Raw genomic sequence first — 17,616 nt, 5'->3', positions numbered from 1 at the left:
ACTCTTAAGCTTCCACCAGGTATTAAAACACATTCAACCTTTCATGTAAGTTTGGAAAAACTATATTTGGAGGGGACACAAAAAGATAAACCCCCCAGCACCTGTAATTATGGAGGATAATAGGGAGGAACATGAAGTCAGAAGCATTTTGAATCCGAGAAAAGTGACAGGGCATCTTTATATCTTAGAGACTGGAAGGTATATGGGCCTGAGGAAAGGTCATGGGAATCAGCTTCAGATGTACATGCACCTCGTTTGATTAAGACATTTCACTAAAAATTCCCTCACAAGCCTGGCCCTGAGACAGCGCTTTGCAGTGAGGGGTATGGGTTGGGGGTGGGTGGGAGATGTACTGTCAGGTATGGGAAGCGGCCCGTGGTTGTGCATAGGGTTAGGGGAGGTTTTATTAGAGTAAAGCTTTACTATGCAAAGTTGCCTAGTTTCTATTTTTCCTTGACTAAAGTTGATCAGGAATCCCAATGCCTGAACAATGAATGAAAGTGATTGGTTGGAGAGAACGAAGACTGTCGCCATGGAACTCTTAGAGAATTCTATAACTGCCTTTCATCCTAGATTAGCCCCTGACTAGTTGTGTTTTCTATAGTTCCCCAATATTAGACTGTAACATTAGAATATACCAATCAAAGATCCAGATGAAGAAGAATCAAAAATGTGCAGATAAATTACTTCAGTCAGAAACCAGATTTCAGGTGGGAGCGCAGCGGTTTAGTGAGAGAGACTGTTTAAATATGAGAGACTGTATTTGTCATTTTTGAAGTAATCAAGCCACAGCTTGGTGAAGTTTGTGATGAATCGGAGATGATTCCCACAGAAACCCAGACCCGAGACCCTCTCATGTGGCCAGGGAAAGGCAGACGCTTCCTGATCCTGACCCTGTGGTGGAGGGTACAGAAGGGGAGAGAGCAGGTCAATAAGAATGTGAAAATCAATTTTATAACTTCCCCAGAGACCCTACCCTTCTTATGGCATGCTGTAAAATTGAAGCTGTGGGAAAAGCTGATTTTTGACATTGTGGACTCCAAGTCCCACAATGCCCAAAGTATAGGGACGAAGAAGAGGGCCGCAGAGACACATGACTGCAAGTTGCAGCTTATTAGTGGTAATGACCCACACCTGAGTTAGACTGGGAGGCACAAAAGGCCCCCTGAGGTGCAGGCCATGGAGAAGAGCAGTAGCAGGAGGTGGAGTAGTCGTGGAACCTCCACGTGGTAGCAGTAGCAGACGTTAAAGAAGAGCAGAGATGTTGGGACCACCGTCGTGTATCGAACGGATGCAGGTCCTGGGAGGGTCTACTCTGTCCGAGACCTTGATTGCAGAGGTTGTGCAGCAGGAAGCATTGGGATTTACGGCTTTGCCCCTGATGATCACAGCTGCCGAAGTCGCATAGAGTGGTGCACGCAATTTGAAAGCGTTCCCCATTGTCAGTCAGGCTCTGGTGGCAGTCGAGCACCTGAGAGCTGTGGGAGCGAGGAGAGCTCTTTTATCGACTGGCGCTGGCCATGTGAAGTCAAGAAGAAGAGTTTGCCAGGCTGCGCAAGAAAGCAGAAACAGAGGACATAGAAGCAGCAAGGCGAAAGGACTCACGCCAGACCCGGTGAGTTCACAATTGATTGTGACACCGCAGCGTTCCGTAACTGCCAGCTGGCCAAGTCCAGGGAGCTTAAGCACAGAAATAATACAAACAAAATGAAGTAGAAAATAAACATCTTTTTGAATACTTAATGGATATAAAGCAGATTAATTATTCTTTTATAAAAACAAGCTGACTCAAAACGAAGCAGATGGCAGAACAAGAACTTAACCATCAGACCAGAAGGGTGTGATTGTATCTATGTGGATCAGATTAAAGGGCAGCAACAAGAGGGGCATTAACTTGAGAAACCGAAAAAAACAATTATTGCCCTAGCAAAAAGAGAATGCTACCAAGGAAGTTAAAAAGAACCAACATTGCCAAAGCCAAGAGAGGGCAATTCAAAACTGAAGTGTTTGTAAAACATATTGCCCATATGTAAAGGAGGTCATAAGAGGAACTGGCTTACTCCCACATTGCTGAAGCCAAAAAAGTGTAAGTGTGAGAGTGAGAGAGAACCATTGTCAGCATTTGGTAAATGTGCAAGTGTGGAAACGAGTGGCAGGAGTGCTGTTCTTCTGACAGAAGGCATTCAGGAGAAGTGGAGCATAACCTGCATTGTGTCTGGCAATCACAAGTGTGTAACAAACAGCACCAATGTGTTTCTTGTTTTCTCAGAAGACGTACTTAAACTTGATGTTGTGAAGCAAAATACATTGCTAACTTGTTGGAAGCAAACCTTTACCACAGAAGTACGTGTAGTTAGTAGTTTCATACAGTCCTGGCAGGAGACTACACCAGGGCAGAAGTCCTAATAGTAGTAGGCCTGGCAGGTGAGTGGACCAGGTGGAACTCATTAAAATATTGTGGTGTGGTTTGGTTAAAAGTCTTGAAGAAGAATCGGCCACCAGGGGGCGCACGGATGAGCAACACCTTCGTGTGAGCTCCGAGCCCACGGGCCCCAAAAGCGACCTGAGCCCCTGTTTTTGACCCCCCCACCCGGGCATCATAGTGACACCCCCAGCTGTGTGAAACGACTCTCCACTGGACGATCGAAACTCCGGCGCAAAACAGCGGATTTAACCAGGAGAAAAGACTGAGGATGTGACCCTCCCCTCCCCGAGCACACGCGCACTAAACAGGCCGCCGGCGGCGCCAGCGCGAACCTTGAGGCAGGGGTACCTCCCAGCAGCTCGCGGAGACAGAGGACCTTCCCGCTCCACTGTCCGTATTGCGGACGTGGACAGAACTCGTTGCCCGGCACCCCATTGAGAGGCCCCCTGCTTCTCCCCTCCCCGGAACATCAAGCAGTCCCCGCCCAATACGTGACCTCGCCTCCCCCAAGTGCCTTCCGAGGCCCTCGCTGCTGGGTGGGGGCCCTCCTCTGTTCTCCGCTCCAGATCAGGACACCGCCGCAGACTCTGGGAGAGACGAGACCCCCCGCCACCTATTCGCGGAGATAGAGGACCTTGTCGCGGCTTCCCGGGCGCTCTCCGCTCCATTGCCCGTATTACGGTCTCGGGCGGAGCTGGTCGGGGAGTTCTGCGCATACTCCCCGTTGAGCCACACGGCGCCCCACTGAGAGGAACTGAGGAGAGCTGCACAATACACCCGGTGAGTGCCCCCCCTTCCCCGGCTTTGCCTCCCTACGTGGTGTCTGCAGAGGGGAGGGCCCCTCCTGCTCTCCACACCTAATTGAAGGCGCACCCACGGGCGGGCTGCGAGTTGAGCGGGACCTTGTTTCTTACCCGCTGATGACGGGGACGGCAACAGCCTCTCCCCTACACAGGAAAAGCACCACCACGGGGTAAACTCCCTGCGCCACCAACCCCAGAACCCCCGGAAGGCCAGTGATCTGCAGGCCTTAGAGCCTTGTCCAGTGCCCCAAGCACCCTTCCTGTCCCATAAGCATAGCCAGGGCATAGGACGCGGGGACCAGCCTCCCAATGCGACTCGCCGCGTGCTACATCCAGTACTGCGCTTGGGATAAAGGATCGCCCCCTCCCCCACTATCCCAACGAGGAGGCCCACGGCTGCACCACCTCCCCAGGAGGTAAAGACAAGAGCTTATCCACTGAAACCTCCTGGCTTCCACATACGGTGCTCCTTGGGCAGGAGTATCACAAATCAGATTTGGCCCGCCCTCACTGGACTGTATCACCACAAGCCACGGTCTGGGTCCCGGTGCTCAAGCCTGAGGAAGCGGACCCTGTGTCACATTACGGAGTACTACCCCACGAACTGCGAGAAGCAGGCCCCTGGATAGAGGGCCACGCAGAGGTTTGGGCCCCCACGTGTGGGGCGTGTGCCCTCCTCCGCGTGACAATCAGTTAACAACACCCCTAAGAGCCACGCAGGCGGATCATCACGAGCACGGACCGAATACCTGTAGGGGTGTCCCTTTGAGCCTCTCCAAAGCCTGTGCTCCCCGTCGCGGGACCCGTCCACCGCAACTGCCTTTGAGCCCACCACCGAGCCTGTCCGCACACCAGACCCCCCCCTGAAGGTACAGCGAGTTCAGGGCAAGAAGCTAGGACAAGTGGAGGGTACGGTCCCTGGTTCCAGGGCGTCTGCCTCCTCCCATCAACACGCTCCCAACACCCCGGACTCCTGAGGCGGTGTCCCATTGCCCACCCTGAGATCTCTACACCGACCCAGTGCAGAGGGTAGGGCCCCCACCCCTGGGGCATGTGCCTCCTCGCACTTAGGCACCATATGAAAACCCAAACCAAGTTGGCCAGGTACGCGTACACCCCACACCACGTTGAACCGGACACGAACACCACAATGTCAGTGGACTCAGTGGAAATGGGAGCGGCAGCCACGAAGGGAGACATCACTGCCCTCCTGAGGGAAATCCGTAACATGGGGGCGAACCTTGGTAGCAAAATGGACAAGATGACCCAGAGAGTGGACAAAATTGAAGAAAGACTGGAGGGGGTTGAAAACAATCAAGCCTCAATAGATACACTAGAAACACAACTAGACCTCAGAATGCGCAATATAGAGAAGAGGGAAGACGAAATTCGCCTGAAGATCGATGATTTAGAAAACAGAGAAAGGAGAAATAATTTACGGTTCTTCGGCATTCCGGAACGTGAAGGTGAGACGGAGGAAGATCTCAAACAAACTGTGCACGACATCATTAGAATCCTAGCTGCAGACGAGAATATAGATGAACCGACAATAGAGAGATTACATAGAGCTGGAGGTCCTCCGGGTGGCCCAAGATCCGTCCTTGCCAGATTTCATAAATATCAAGACAGAGCCAAGATACTCGCGAAGGCTAGGTCCTGTGATGCTCTCACCCTTGGTGGAGCCCAGATAACTATCTTTCAAGATCTATCCTCGCTTACCCTGGCCTTGCGGCGCCTCTGTCGCCCCCTAACGAAATGGATAAAAGAACAAGGGACCAGATACAGATGGGGGTATCCTTTCTCCCTCACGTTCGAGCACGGAAGTAGGAAGGTAATCCTCCGCTCGGAAGAGGACATCCGTGAAAGTATCGCTGACCTGCTTGAGACTGACCCAAGTGACGAAATGCAGGAGGAATCATTACAAAACAGAGCGAGAGGCGGACCCCAGGGCCCGAGAAGAAAAAGGGTCAAGGGATCTAGGAAGTACAGACGACCTAACGACACACCGGACAGTGGCAAATGAAATGGCAGATACAGATTCCTAATTACAGCGTCATACGCCTCCACGTCATTTCTTGGTGGCTACTTGCACTCCGGAGATCGGTACAGTGGTCGGGTTTGTCCCGGCACATGATGAGAATACCATCCGGAACGCAGAGACGAGCAGCTAGTGGAGATGGCCCCTAAAAACTGCACGTATCATTTTACTTACTAGTGCACAGATGCAGCTATTTTTGTTTGTTAATATGTTGTTAAGACTGGGACACAAAGCGGAATGGAAAAAGGGGGGGGGCTCAGAATGTTATACAGACGATAGTAGTGGTCGGGGTCGTGCGGTTACCACCCTCACTAGTGGTCTGACAGTAGACTGGCTATATACACCTGGTCCAACTCGGACGCCATCTAACTAGGACACAAATCCCCATGAAAGAAATGAGGGGCGGACAGCTGAAACTGGGGACTATGGGTATGATGTTTAATACCTGCAGGTGGGTAGGGAGGGAAATGGCACACCTAATCCTTAAGCCTCCGTTAACTGAAAGCAGCTACCACACTGCTTTCACCGTGGCAACTTCCTGCAATGGGCAGCATGACGTGTCGAACGATTTCTACGAACATGGCACTGATCCACAACCATAGTGAACCAAGTGACTGGCATGGCACACTCAAAACCGGCGCGCTGAATGTCAAAGGACTTAATTCCCCCACCAAAAGGTCGCTGGTATCCAGAGAATTTAAGAGGGCGAAACTAGATATACTCTTCTTACAGGAAACCCGATATAGCAAAGGAGAAGAGAGGAAGGTCCTACACGCCACTAGGTATGGAATTCTGGGGCTCCGGCCCACTAAAAAAGCAGGAGTCGGCATTCTAGTCAACAAAATGATTCAATTTGAACTCCTAAAGTCGTGGAATGATGTGAGTGGTAGAGCACTAGTCGTGTGGGCAAGATACAAGGCACTGTCATTACCCTTGCATCAGTGTACGTGCCCAACACGGGACAATCTAGATTCCTACAGCAAATGATCCCCAAAGTCATGAGCGAAGCTGAGGGAGAAGTAATATTAGGGGGCGACCTAAACACGTGGATGGACCTGAACCAGGACAGACAAGCAGGCCATTCTTCCCCGGCCCCCCATCGGGCTCTCGACGCCCGCCTGCTGCGGACATGATGGATGCCTACAATCTCACCGATGCATGGAGACACATGAATCCCAATCGAACAGGCTTTACCTTTTTTTCAGCACAGCATGCAACATTCTCCAGAATAGATTATGTATACGTTACCTCAGACCTTACTGCGGCAATGTCCGAAGCTACCATAATTCCTGTCACGTGGTCAGACCACGACATGGTCACCATTGATCGGATGGCTCTCCCACGGAGGAGCTCCAAATGGCGCTGCAACAAAACCCTCTTTAAGGACCCAATCTTCCGGGAGCAGCTCGAGCAAGATATCACCCAATACTTCGAGCTCAATAACACGGGCAAAGTTTCTACAAATACATTATGGGAAGCTGGCAAGGCTACCTGGAGAGGACTACTCATTAAAGAGGGAGCCGCGAAGAAAAGAGAGCGCCAACTCATAGAAACCAGGCTGCGAACTGAAATTGCCCAACTCGACTTAATGGCACAATCTGCAGACCAAGACAGACCACAAAAGATTAACCAAGCCAACGACAAAAGGGAAGAATTACGACAGATGGAGACGAGTACCCTCGCCCACAAACTCCAATGCCTGAAGCAGAAGCATTATGAACATGGGGACAAAGCAGTTGCCTTACTGGCCGCAAGACTCCGTAGTCAACGCCAGGAGCGGTGGGTACCCACAATCTATAATGAAGGAGACCCCTCCGGCCCACACCCCCCCAATATCCCCGAAGCCTTTGCTGACTTCTACGAGAAACTATACACATCGCAGGCTACCCCGCATCCAGAAGCGATAACTGATTACATGGATAAAATAACCATGCCGCCCTCCCGCCGGATACCGTACAAACCCTTGAAGCCCCCATCACAGGGGAAGAAATTGAAGAAGCGATCAAAAGACTCCCAACAGGGAAAGCCCCCGGGAACGATGGCTACACAGCGGGATTTTATAAGATCTTCAAAGATGCCCTTCTCCCATTCATGGTTGACCTCTTTAACAACATCCTGCAATCTGGCGTCGCGCCCGAATCCTTCTCAGAAGCCTTAATAACAGTCATCCCCAAGGAGGGTAAGGACTCAAAGTTGTGCGCATCCTACCGTCCAATATCCCTTTTAAACATCGATGCCAAAATCTACACTAGAATTCTCACTGCAAGGCTGGAGTCACACATGCCCGCAATAATTCACAACGACCAAGTGGGTTTTATCTTAGGCAGACAAGGTGCAGATTCCACCCGGAAGACCCTCCACCTGATTCACGAGCCCAAAATTCATTGAACACACCAGCGTTTTTTTCGATCGATGCCGAGAAGGCGTTAGATAGAGTCGAATGGCACTTCCTAGAAGCCACTTTAAAGAAGATAGGCCTAGGCCCCATGCTCCGTCGAGGAATCAAGGCTGATTATACGGCCCCAATAGCATTGTTAGCAGTAAACTCCCAATTTTCCCGCTGGTTTCCCCTCAGTAGGGGTACGAGACAAGGCTGTCCCCTCTCGGCGATACTCTTCGCGCTATCCCTGGAGCCTCTAGCCATAACACTCCGGGCAGATTCTGCCGTGGAGGGGATTCAGGTAAATGGCACGGAATACAAACTGGGCCTGTACGCAGATGACATCATGCTTCACGTACTAAACCCAACGTCTTCAATCCCGCGGGCAATCCATTTGATAGAAGAATATGGCGCACTTTCAGGTTTCAAAATGAATAAAACCAAATCCACTCTCTTCCCACTCCACGAACCATCCCCCGAACATCATGTAGCTCTTGAACGCCTTGGACTGATTATCGGAGGCCCAACAATGAGGTACTTGGGGATCAACCTAACGCGACACCTCAATAGCCTTTACGAGGCGAACTATCCTTCACTTTTTGAAGCCTTTAAGGCTGATCTCAGGAAATGGAAACCACTCACAATCTCCTGGATGGGGCGCCTAAACGCAATAAAAATGGTGAGCCTCCTGCGATTTTTGTACCCTTTTCAGGTCCTGCCCATCATGATCCCCGAATACTTCTTCCGACAAGTCAAGAAGGCTGTATTAGAATTTCTGTGGAACGGAAAGAAACCCCCTGATTCCCTACGACATCTTAATATTACCAAAGGAGCTAGGTGGAGTAGGCCTTCCCGACATAGAATGCTATCAGGCTGCACAACTCAGAATCCTGATTCCACACCTCCGAGACAGAAAGGACCTGCAGTGGATCCAGTTAGATAATAACATTCTAGTTAATGTAACCCTAGCAGAATGGCTATGGGTCCCCAGACCGAAGCTCGCAAGAAGACTACGCAATCACCCGATATTGGGAACGATGTGGAGCATATGGAAAAAAGGGAAAGCAATGTCAGGAATTACGATGTGGCCTTCACCTCTGAGCCATCTCTGGTCCCCTGGAATCAGAGAAGAAATCCCAGAACATGCTAGATACCAAACCTGGTTTGATGCCGGCCTTGAAAGAGTCGGCCAGCTGTGGAGAAATGGGAAATTCATTCCGATCACCGACCTAGAGGAAGCCCTCCAAATTCACCTGATACCGATCTTCTTGTACCTACGGTTGAAAGGCGTACTATCCAGAAAGGAATGGAAAGCCACCACGCAAAGGGAACTCACGCCCTTTGAAACGATCCTGGACACGTCCAACACCTCCAAAGGCCTTATAGCGCGAATCTATAGAGCCCTAATCACCAAAGATGACACCCCAAGTCACCGTCTCAAGGGAAGATGGGAAAGAGACTTTGGCAGAGACTTCGACCAGAAGGCATGGGACAAAATTTGCGAAACCCCATCCAAAATATCAATTGCAGCCCAATATAAACTACACGCTATACAATTACTCCACAGGTGGCAATATGACCCGCACAGGTTATCCAAAATGTTCCAAACCTCCAGCCCGAGATGCTGGCGACAATGCGGTATGGATGCCGACTACTGGCACATGTGGTGGGATTGCCCTAAAGTTCGCATCTACTGGCAGGAGGTCCTGGGATGGGTTAAGCCGGTTGACGGCATATCGAGGGAACTATCTCCCCTCCTGATTCTTTTTGGCCTTGAAGAGGAAGATGACAACCTGATTAGGATAAAAGGACTTGTGTCTCCCCTCCTACTCGCGGCGAGGGCAGGCTTAGTTATAAAATGGAAATCTCCACGCCTTCCAGATAAAAAGGACTGGATACAGATCGCCAAGAACATTTATACAATGGAGAAAATAACGGCAATCCTCCATGACAAGGCCGCACGACATGAAGAAGCCTGGTGTGAATTTGTCGAGCAATACATTACGCACCCGAATACAAATGACTCGACACAACAAAGAACTTAGGACTCATTCTGAGCCATCAGTACCTGAACACTTTCTATCTCACAGCCAATTACCCATGCCAGTCACTAATGTCAATAGAGCTCCATGATCCAAAGATCACAAAAGATGAACGCCATGCAGCCCAACACGGTCTACCACAGCATTGTCACGACCAAAGGAGACTCTTGAGCTGGGCGGGAGGGTGGTCGGGAGAGGGGTAGGGTTTCCAATTCACCTTCGTTGGAATGAAACGCGTCAATGTTGTTATGTAGTGTTAAGGTGGCGCAAAGTATTCTTTGGATGTAAATGTTGATGCATAGTATACAACCGCCTGTGAGTTCATTATCAATGTCAAAATCAATAAAACTTAAATTGAAGAAAAAAAAAGTCTTGAAGAAGTGGCAGAATCAGTTAAAATCGCGGAATCAAGTGTTGTGTGAACTGCTGCAGAATTATCTAACATTGTTAAAACAAGTGTTTTATGAACTGTTGCAGAATTATCCTGACAAAAACATTTTTGTTGATCCTAATGAACTATGGAAGTATTCTTGGCTTATGAGAAGAAGTTGTTCTGACCTCTTTGGAACGAGAAAACCAGTGTTGAACATTTTTGAACTACTGTTTGAATTCAAGTCTGAACTTTTGTTGTCAAGTTGGAACCAAAAGAACTGAATTGGAACTTTGTTACAAGACAGGATTTCCTTATCAGCAGAATCGGCGGTGAGTCTTTGGCGCCATACCCAGGCTTGGATCCAGTCTGTCAGAGAGGAGGAGCTCTTCAAAAAGCCAAACATAACACGGAGCGTCGCAGAGTTGGCGCTGAGTCTTTGGCGGCCTTCGGCGGCACGGTGGATGGACAAGTTCTGTACTACAGGTATTCCACCCCCTCCTGCTTAGCCAGCCGCACAAGTTCAATCCTGCATTTACTGAGGCCTGTTGTGACTTGCTTGCTCTCGTAGGGGCTGCATCCGACCCGCTTTGTTCCTTCTTGACACTGCTTACACTTGTTTATTCTGTGGTGGAAAGGCTGTGCACAAGGCAGCCCTCCATCCTCTTCCGCCTTACTTAACCCCCCCCTCAGTCAACTGAGGGGTCGAATACTCTGCCTTTTAAGTTAGAGATGGTGCGATAACCAAACATTGCACTTAAAATAGAGGCTTTTCGTACCGGCCTGAGGAGCCAGTCCAATACAGACAATATGCCTCAGCCTACCCCTCAAAAAGCTGGTCCATCCCGGAGGATTCCTCTTGTGACCTGTGGTTTAGTCCAGCTTCAGGGCACGACGAGGGAACCTCAGGCTAACCTTGATCTACTATCTGCTGTGGGGAGTCAGGCCACTCCAATGAAGGAATTACCATCCGATGAACTAACGGAACGCCATATCCCCACAGCCCCGGAAGCTCATTGCCCTATAACGAAGAAGAAAGGGAAAAAGATCTCTCAAAGTGCACCAAGCAGCTTGGTGCCTCATTTACTGTGACCTATAGCAGGGCAGAAAAATGACAGACTTCTTCCCCAAATCATTGGGTTCTAGCACAGGAATACGAGCTGTAAATCCCACCAGGTGTGCGGCTATTTTAGATTGCTCCCGGGTTAACTTAACAGATATGAGCGGACGTGGCCATTGGAGTGGACACTACTGAAGCTCAGAGTAATGTGATCCAGCAGACCTGGGACGCTTCGCGTCCAGGTACTCCAACGGACCTGACTGACTTTATGGCTCAAGATGCAGGGGGCACAGTTTCCCCAATCCCTTTGGAATTTACTGAGCACACAGATGACGGCCCTATCGACCACACACACAGAGAAGCAGACGACATGGTTAAGCTAACCTCACACAGTCTGTCTGCACTTAATATGGTGTTAGGTTCCTTTGTGCGTCTCTACGACAACATCTGGGAGGAAGAAAAAAAGTCATACCACAATGTTGAACTCCATAAGTATAAAGGTTGAAGATCTGGAAGCCTGCCTGGGGTATAGAGTGTCCTTTGGTCCGGCGTCGATCCGGGATAAACCTGCGAGCGTTCCCATACCTAGGGACAATGAAGGAGTGATTGTCATCGAGGAGTCAACTCTGGAAGACCCCATACCAGCTTCCGAGCCTACTAACACTGAAACTGGTAGGTGAAGTGGAGCCGGTATTTTGGGTAGCGAAATGGTGGTAGAACAGAAACCTTTAGAGGAGCTGGTTTTGGCTGAGAAAGGAAGGCTGAAGAGGACTAAAAAGCAGTAACCAGAAGGAATCTAATACGGGTGCTGACCCCTCTGCTGGAAGAAAGTTTGTTTGATCTTACTCAGTCAGCAAAGAAGGTTACATTTCAAGAAATTCCCCCTGCTCCACCTTTTCCAACGGAAGATGATGTCATCATGCCCACTAGTGTGGATACAGACATTAGGGGGGTGTACCCGTACTTTCTGCTCCTAAAAAGCCATACAGAGCGGCAGGCAAGGCTTCAGTAACCAGCTCCCAGGGTCGAGTGGAGGCAGGATTACACACGTGGGTTAGCGTTTCACCTATTGCACTGGAGTGTCAACTGCAAGGGGTACCCAACGGAGGGGATGAACTTCGGCAGGCATGCCCTCCGCCAACCCTATACCCGGTAACAACAAATACATCTGCTCACCCCACTCAGGGAATAATGACAGTGGGGGTGCAGACAGAGGGGAGAGGAGTTCTGAAGAGCAATGCCTTTTTTTGTTTTGTTTTTTATTTGTCCATGGTTCAAAAAAGAACCTTTACAAAACACATATCAATATATAAACTATTCCAAAAGTTAAAATTTAAACTCATACATAAAACAATCGCATAGTTCAATACGAATAAAACATTTAGTAATAAAACTCAAGCGAAAGAAATCCGACAAAACATACAGTTCCTGATTACAGTTCATAGTTTTCCAATTCATTTACAGTGCATGATTTTCCAATTCACTTTCAATGTGCTTCAAGAACCAAACTAGGGCAAAAATCAACGGCCGATAGTTTCCATTCATCATTCTAGCCCACAGGGCTTCGAGACAGTCCTCAAAGTGAATGTTGGCAAATTTCATTAGTAAATTGGTTCGGTGTGTTTTAAAGTAAGGACAAAATAGCACTAGATGTTTCAGTGTTTCTATAGGTTCTTCACAAGCTTGAAAGCAACATTTCAGGTTAATTACTTCACCTTTTCCTTGTTCCAATATCCAGACCTTTCCCTTGTGTGATATTGGTTAAATTTGAACCTCAGGTGCATTCAAGTGAAGAGCAATGGCTTTCCACCCTCTGTCGCTGAAACCTCGTCACTGCTGCAGGAAAAACTCAACCCACTGGGGAGGTTGAAGATGGGACCACAATCAGCGTACTGTTCGGACCCGGATGTGGCTCTTAGAGTGGCCCTGTCGGGGACCGTTCTCAAGTCTACCCCTAACTTTTTATCTGTGGCGGACCAACAAAACCGAGTGTTCTGCTCCTCGGTGGACCCTCCTGTCGGACTTTGTACAGAAGGTGCCAATTCCAACTTGGGGAAACCTCTTGGTAAACTTTACATCCCTGTTGACTGGAGGGGTGCCACTCAGTCCGGTAACTTCCCCTCCCCTGGTACAGGTCTACAGTTCCCCGTGCAAAAGGAAGAATCATTAAAAATGATAATTTTAAGAACTGTTGAATAGAATCCTGCTTCAATCTGGGGAAGGGGAATTCACCCAGATTATAAGGAGAGACAGTTATCAGGTTGTGAATATAACTGTTATATTTGAACTGCCATATATTGCCTTGTTGACTTGTTGTATGTAGGCGGTCTGAGTAGAGCGCTCACTTTGACATCTGTGCAGAGCCTGCTGAGGCAGGTTCGATCCCGGCCGGGCCAAACTCAGCCTTTCATCCTTCCGACATCGATAAATGAGCACCACACACAGTGGGTAATAATAAGCAGCACTCAGATACCTGAGGGTTTGTAGCGCTATATGAATGCTAAATTATTATTATTACAAATGTGAGGGACAGAAACCTTTTGTTAGAGTGTTTCCTTTAGTTTATTTTAGGCAGGGAAATCCTCATCAGGGTAGTGATAGTAGGTGTTTATCCAACCTTTTGAATGAATAAAATGGCATCTTTTGAAAAATGTTCACAAAACTGCCCGCCTCACATTTCTGACCCTGCACAAGTCTACATGTCAAGCTGAAGTGTAAATATGAGAAAAAGCTGAATCCTTGTAAATAGTTTTGAAAAGCTTATCAGCACAGCAGCCGTTCTAAGAAACTCACCGGCACAGAGTCAGAGAGAGAAAGTGCGAGCAGGGCGTCTCTGGAAATGAAATTGGAGTGGCGAGACAGGCCACACTTATCCAGGAAGTGAAATAGACATAAATCAACTGAGACAGAGCCAAGGCAGGCGACACTTCTCCGGCAAGGCTACTTGACATTAGACAGCTGTCCTGTTACTTGAGTGTTGAGATGATAACGCTTGGAGGGAGTCTGTGGGATTCAGCAGCTCCTGTGGAATTAGAAAGGCAGTCCTGACTTCCACCTGCTGAGTTTTGGAGGGTAGAGGGGATGGAATGAGGACTTCTTGGACATTTGGCAAGAAAATGCTCATCTTTGCCGCTGTACACAAACAAACTACTTTTGCAGCAGTTCTCCCTTTCAGTGTGGGGGCCTTCTTGGACTTATACAAAGGGAATGCAGCATAATCAGAGAGACGCTCATTTTCAAAAAAAAGAGTTGCAAGTGTAATTGGTTGTAGCGCACATTCCAAAAACTCAGAGAATGTTAAGTCAATTATTGGTCATTTAATAGATGCAGCACTACCTTCTCATCACTAAAGTTCCCAAATACTTCAGGAGAACTACATTGCACTGTTGTGGGGGCAAGTGCATATCATTATGCAGGTGCCCGATATAGAAAAGCCTGCATGACAAGGGTCATTGTCTAGCGTGGCGTCCTATGTTGGACTAAATACTGTGTAGCGACTCTGTTACGCTTCTTACCTTGTGTTTGTAGCTGAATTATCAGTGTCTCTCGCAGCATCTTCAACAGAGCATCCACATCAACTGATGGGCACCTCTCCACTCCTTTTCTCTACAGTGTCTACCGAAGAATGACCAACACTACCACACAACTTCAAAATCTCACAGTGCATGCCAGGTCCTCAGACCTGTAAATTGGGAAAAGTTAATCTTGGCAACCTCAATCTCCTTTCAGGAGAGGGACGAGTAGAGCAAACAGCTCTCTCTTTGCAACGCCATACCACACCTCTATAAATCATGTAGCTTTCCGGAAGACAGTGCATTATGCCAGTCTGTCGCTCCCTACTTCCTGTCCCTTTTCCATTCCCTTTCCTTCTATCAGACAAGCCTGTTACGATTAAACTGACAACCCGGCTTTCTAGATTGTTGCTCTGTCTCCAGGGCTATGTATTGTTCCAGATTGACCTTTCTGCTGGTCCAATTAATGACCCCTCACACCCCATCCCAGGGCATACTACAGGCCGAGGAGAGGAGGGGCTGTTTTTGCACATGTTGCCAAGTCAAAACTTGTATCATTGTGCCTATGGTGCTATATGGTTGAGGGCATTTTAGGAAACAAATAGATTGCCACAAGAATGTGGGATGTTCTGGGAGAGCAGGGGAATTCAAATAAGTATGTGTAGAAGAGAACAGTGTGGGTATCCATCCACTGTGCATGAGGGAACAATGCTTGCTTACATATTTGACAAGCAGGTCTAAAGTTGGTATAACCTTTACTAAGTAAGACTGTAGTTTCATCTGGAATGCGTGTTTGTATACAGGTGCAGTTCCTCTACAGACGTAATATATAGATTAACAGACAACACATCAATGTACAACACAAAGTAAAAACACTTTCAAAACATGGACTACCAAGTGAAATTGAAGGAAAATAAAAATACCATCAAACTTGCCTGCTTGCGAGACCTCATTGCGGCCTCCTCCAGTGTTTCAGCAGCTTCACACTTGCCTTGTCGTCTGTAAAGTGCCCCAAGGTTCTTCAGTGTAGTTGTCACTGTGGGACTGCAAAGATATGTTGATTTGTACTAATGAAATATTTACCAACTTGCTAGCCATTGTTCAAACAGGCTTTGTTGAAGGCACAAAGTTTATTGTACACTAATATTTAAAACAATTCTGTAGTTCCATGAGCCAAACTAGTAGTGCATTCTCCTTACACGATTCTATACCGCAGGCTGCAGAACACAATACTGTTCACCGCCACAAAAGCTAAAACGGGCGTACCAGGAGTGTGGAAGCTGCTGCAAGAGAACTCCATCTGTTGGAGTCATTTGTGCTCCTGGCAAACCCATGAGGTCATCAGGCGAGTAAGAGCGGACCTCATGAAAAAGACCTCGACAGCTGAGCCAGTGTCTTAAGTGCTTAATAAGCCTGTGCAGCAGTGTTCCTTTGTGGCACAAGGGGCACAAGCCCAATCACATGAAAACATGCACGGGAGAGGCTAGGGCGATCTTCACACAACCCTCTGGTGAGCGCAATGTAATCATCTAACCTAATAGTAGAACAGTGCATCACCCCAAAAGAAAGACCAGACTCTCTAAAGGTAACTGCAGCAGAGCAGTCAGGCTTAGCTTAGGAGGGAGGAAGGCTAGCAGGGAGGTACAATTATACCCAGTAGTCACCCCAAAAGAAAGACCAGACTCTCTAAAGGTAACTGCAGCAGAGCAGTCAGGCTTAGCTTAGGAGGGAGGAAGGCTAGCAGGGAGGTACAATTATACCCAGTAGTCACCCCAAAAGAAAGACCAGACTCTTTAAAGGTAACTGCAGCAGAGCAGTCAGGCTTAGTTTAGGAGGGAGGAAGGAAGGCTAGCAGGGAGGTACAATTATACCCAGTAGTCACCCCAAAAGAAAGACCAGACTCTCTAAAGGTAACTGTAGCAGAGCAGTCAGGCTTAGTTTAGGAGGGAGGAAGGCTAGCAGGGAGGTACAATTATACCCAGTAGTCACCCCAAAAGAAAGACCAGACTCTCTAAAGGTAACTGCAGCAGAGCAGTCAGGCTTAGCTTAGGAGGGAGGAAGGAAGGCTAGCAGGGAGGTACAATTATACCCAGTAGTCACCCCAAAAGAAAGACCAGACTCTCTAAAGGTAACTGTAGCAGAGCAGTCAGGCTTAGTTTAGGAGGGAGGAAGGCTAGCAGGGAGGTACAATTATACCCAGTAGTCACACCAAAAGAAAGACCAGACTCTCTAAAGGTAACTGCAGCAGAGCAGTCAGGCTTAGCTTAAGAGGGAAGAAGGCTAGCAGGGAGGTACAATTATACCCAGTAGTCACCCCAAAAGAAAGACCAGACTCTCTAAAGGTAACTGTTAAGGCCTTACTAACTCTTTACCCTAAAATGCAAGCCCCATACACTGATACCAGCCACTATACATACACACTTTTAGAGGTGAGTAAAGAGTAGACAATAAGTAACAAGTTACCTACCTGTAACTATTGGTCTCTGGCATGGATTCACATGTTCATGAATATTCCCCGTCGTCAGGCCGGGAATCCTCAGTTAAAGAAAAAACTGTTTCACTTTCACTTACAAACTGTATTTCTCCTCTAAACCAATCACTGAACTCTGGGTCCTACTGCCCCAGCCAATGACTGCCCTCTCCCCAAGCCCCTCCTCTGGCAGCCATCTTCAGATTTGGTAAGCACGTAAAGTGGCAGTATGACCAATAAGAGCCGCAGAGGAGTAGGAGGTAGGAGGGAGGGTTTGCATGTGAATCCAGGCCAGTCCCATGCCGGAGAACAATAGTTACAGGTAAGTAACTTGTTCCTTCTCCAGCACGGGGTCTGGCATGGATTCACATTCTCATGAACAAAGAATACATAGTAGTACAACATATCACAATCACGGAAGGTGGCAACGCTCAACAGAAGCAATTACTATTACTCTCCGGAAACAGGCTCACCTTCAAGCGAACAGGTTGCGTAGCACTGCTTGGCCGACCCTGG

General features: G+C 48.3%; 1 protein-coding gene across 16 annotated transcripts in view; it reads right to left on the bottom strand.

Annotated features, from left to right (window-relative positions):
* KLC1 (kinesin light chain 1) overlaps nucleotides 1–17,616 on the bottom strand; it is a 469,931-nt gene that overhangs the window by 82,783 nt on the left and 369,532 nt on the right. For 10 of the 16 annotated variants that reach the window (XM_069638166.1, XM_069638167.1, XM_069638163.1 and 7 more), the window contains one exon: nucleotides 15,554–15,674. In XM_069638166.1, the coding sequence (XP_069494267.1) occupies nucleotides 15,554–15,674 (121 nt within the window). The remainder of the gene's footprint in view (nucleotides 1–15,553; nucleotides 15,675–17,616) is intronic. The other 6 variants (XM_069638172.1, XM_069638170.1, XM_069638175.1 and 3 more) reach the window with 1 other exon arrangement.

The sequence above is a fragment of the Ambystoma mexicanum genome, chromosome 14, assembly GCF_040938575.1.
Source record: "Ambystoma mexicanum isolate Mex_15411 chromosome 14, UKY_AmexF1_1, whole genome shotgun sequence".
Lineage (NCBI taxonomy): Eukaryota > Metazoa > Chordata > Amphibia > Caudata > Ambystomatidae > Ambystoma > Ambystoma mexicanum.
The sequence above is the reverse complement of the archived record's forward strand: the minus strand, read 5'-3'. Positions and strand labels throughout refer to the sequence as shown.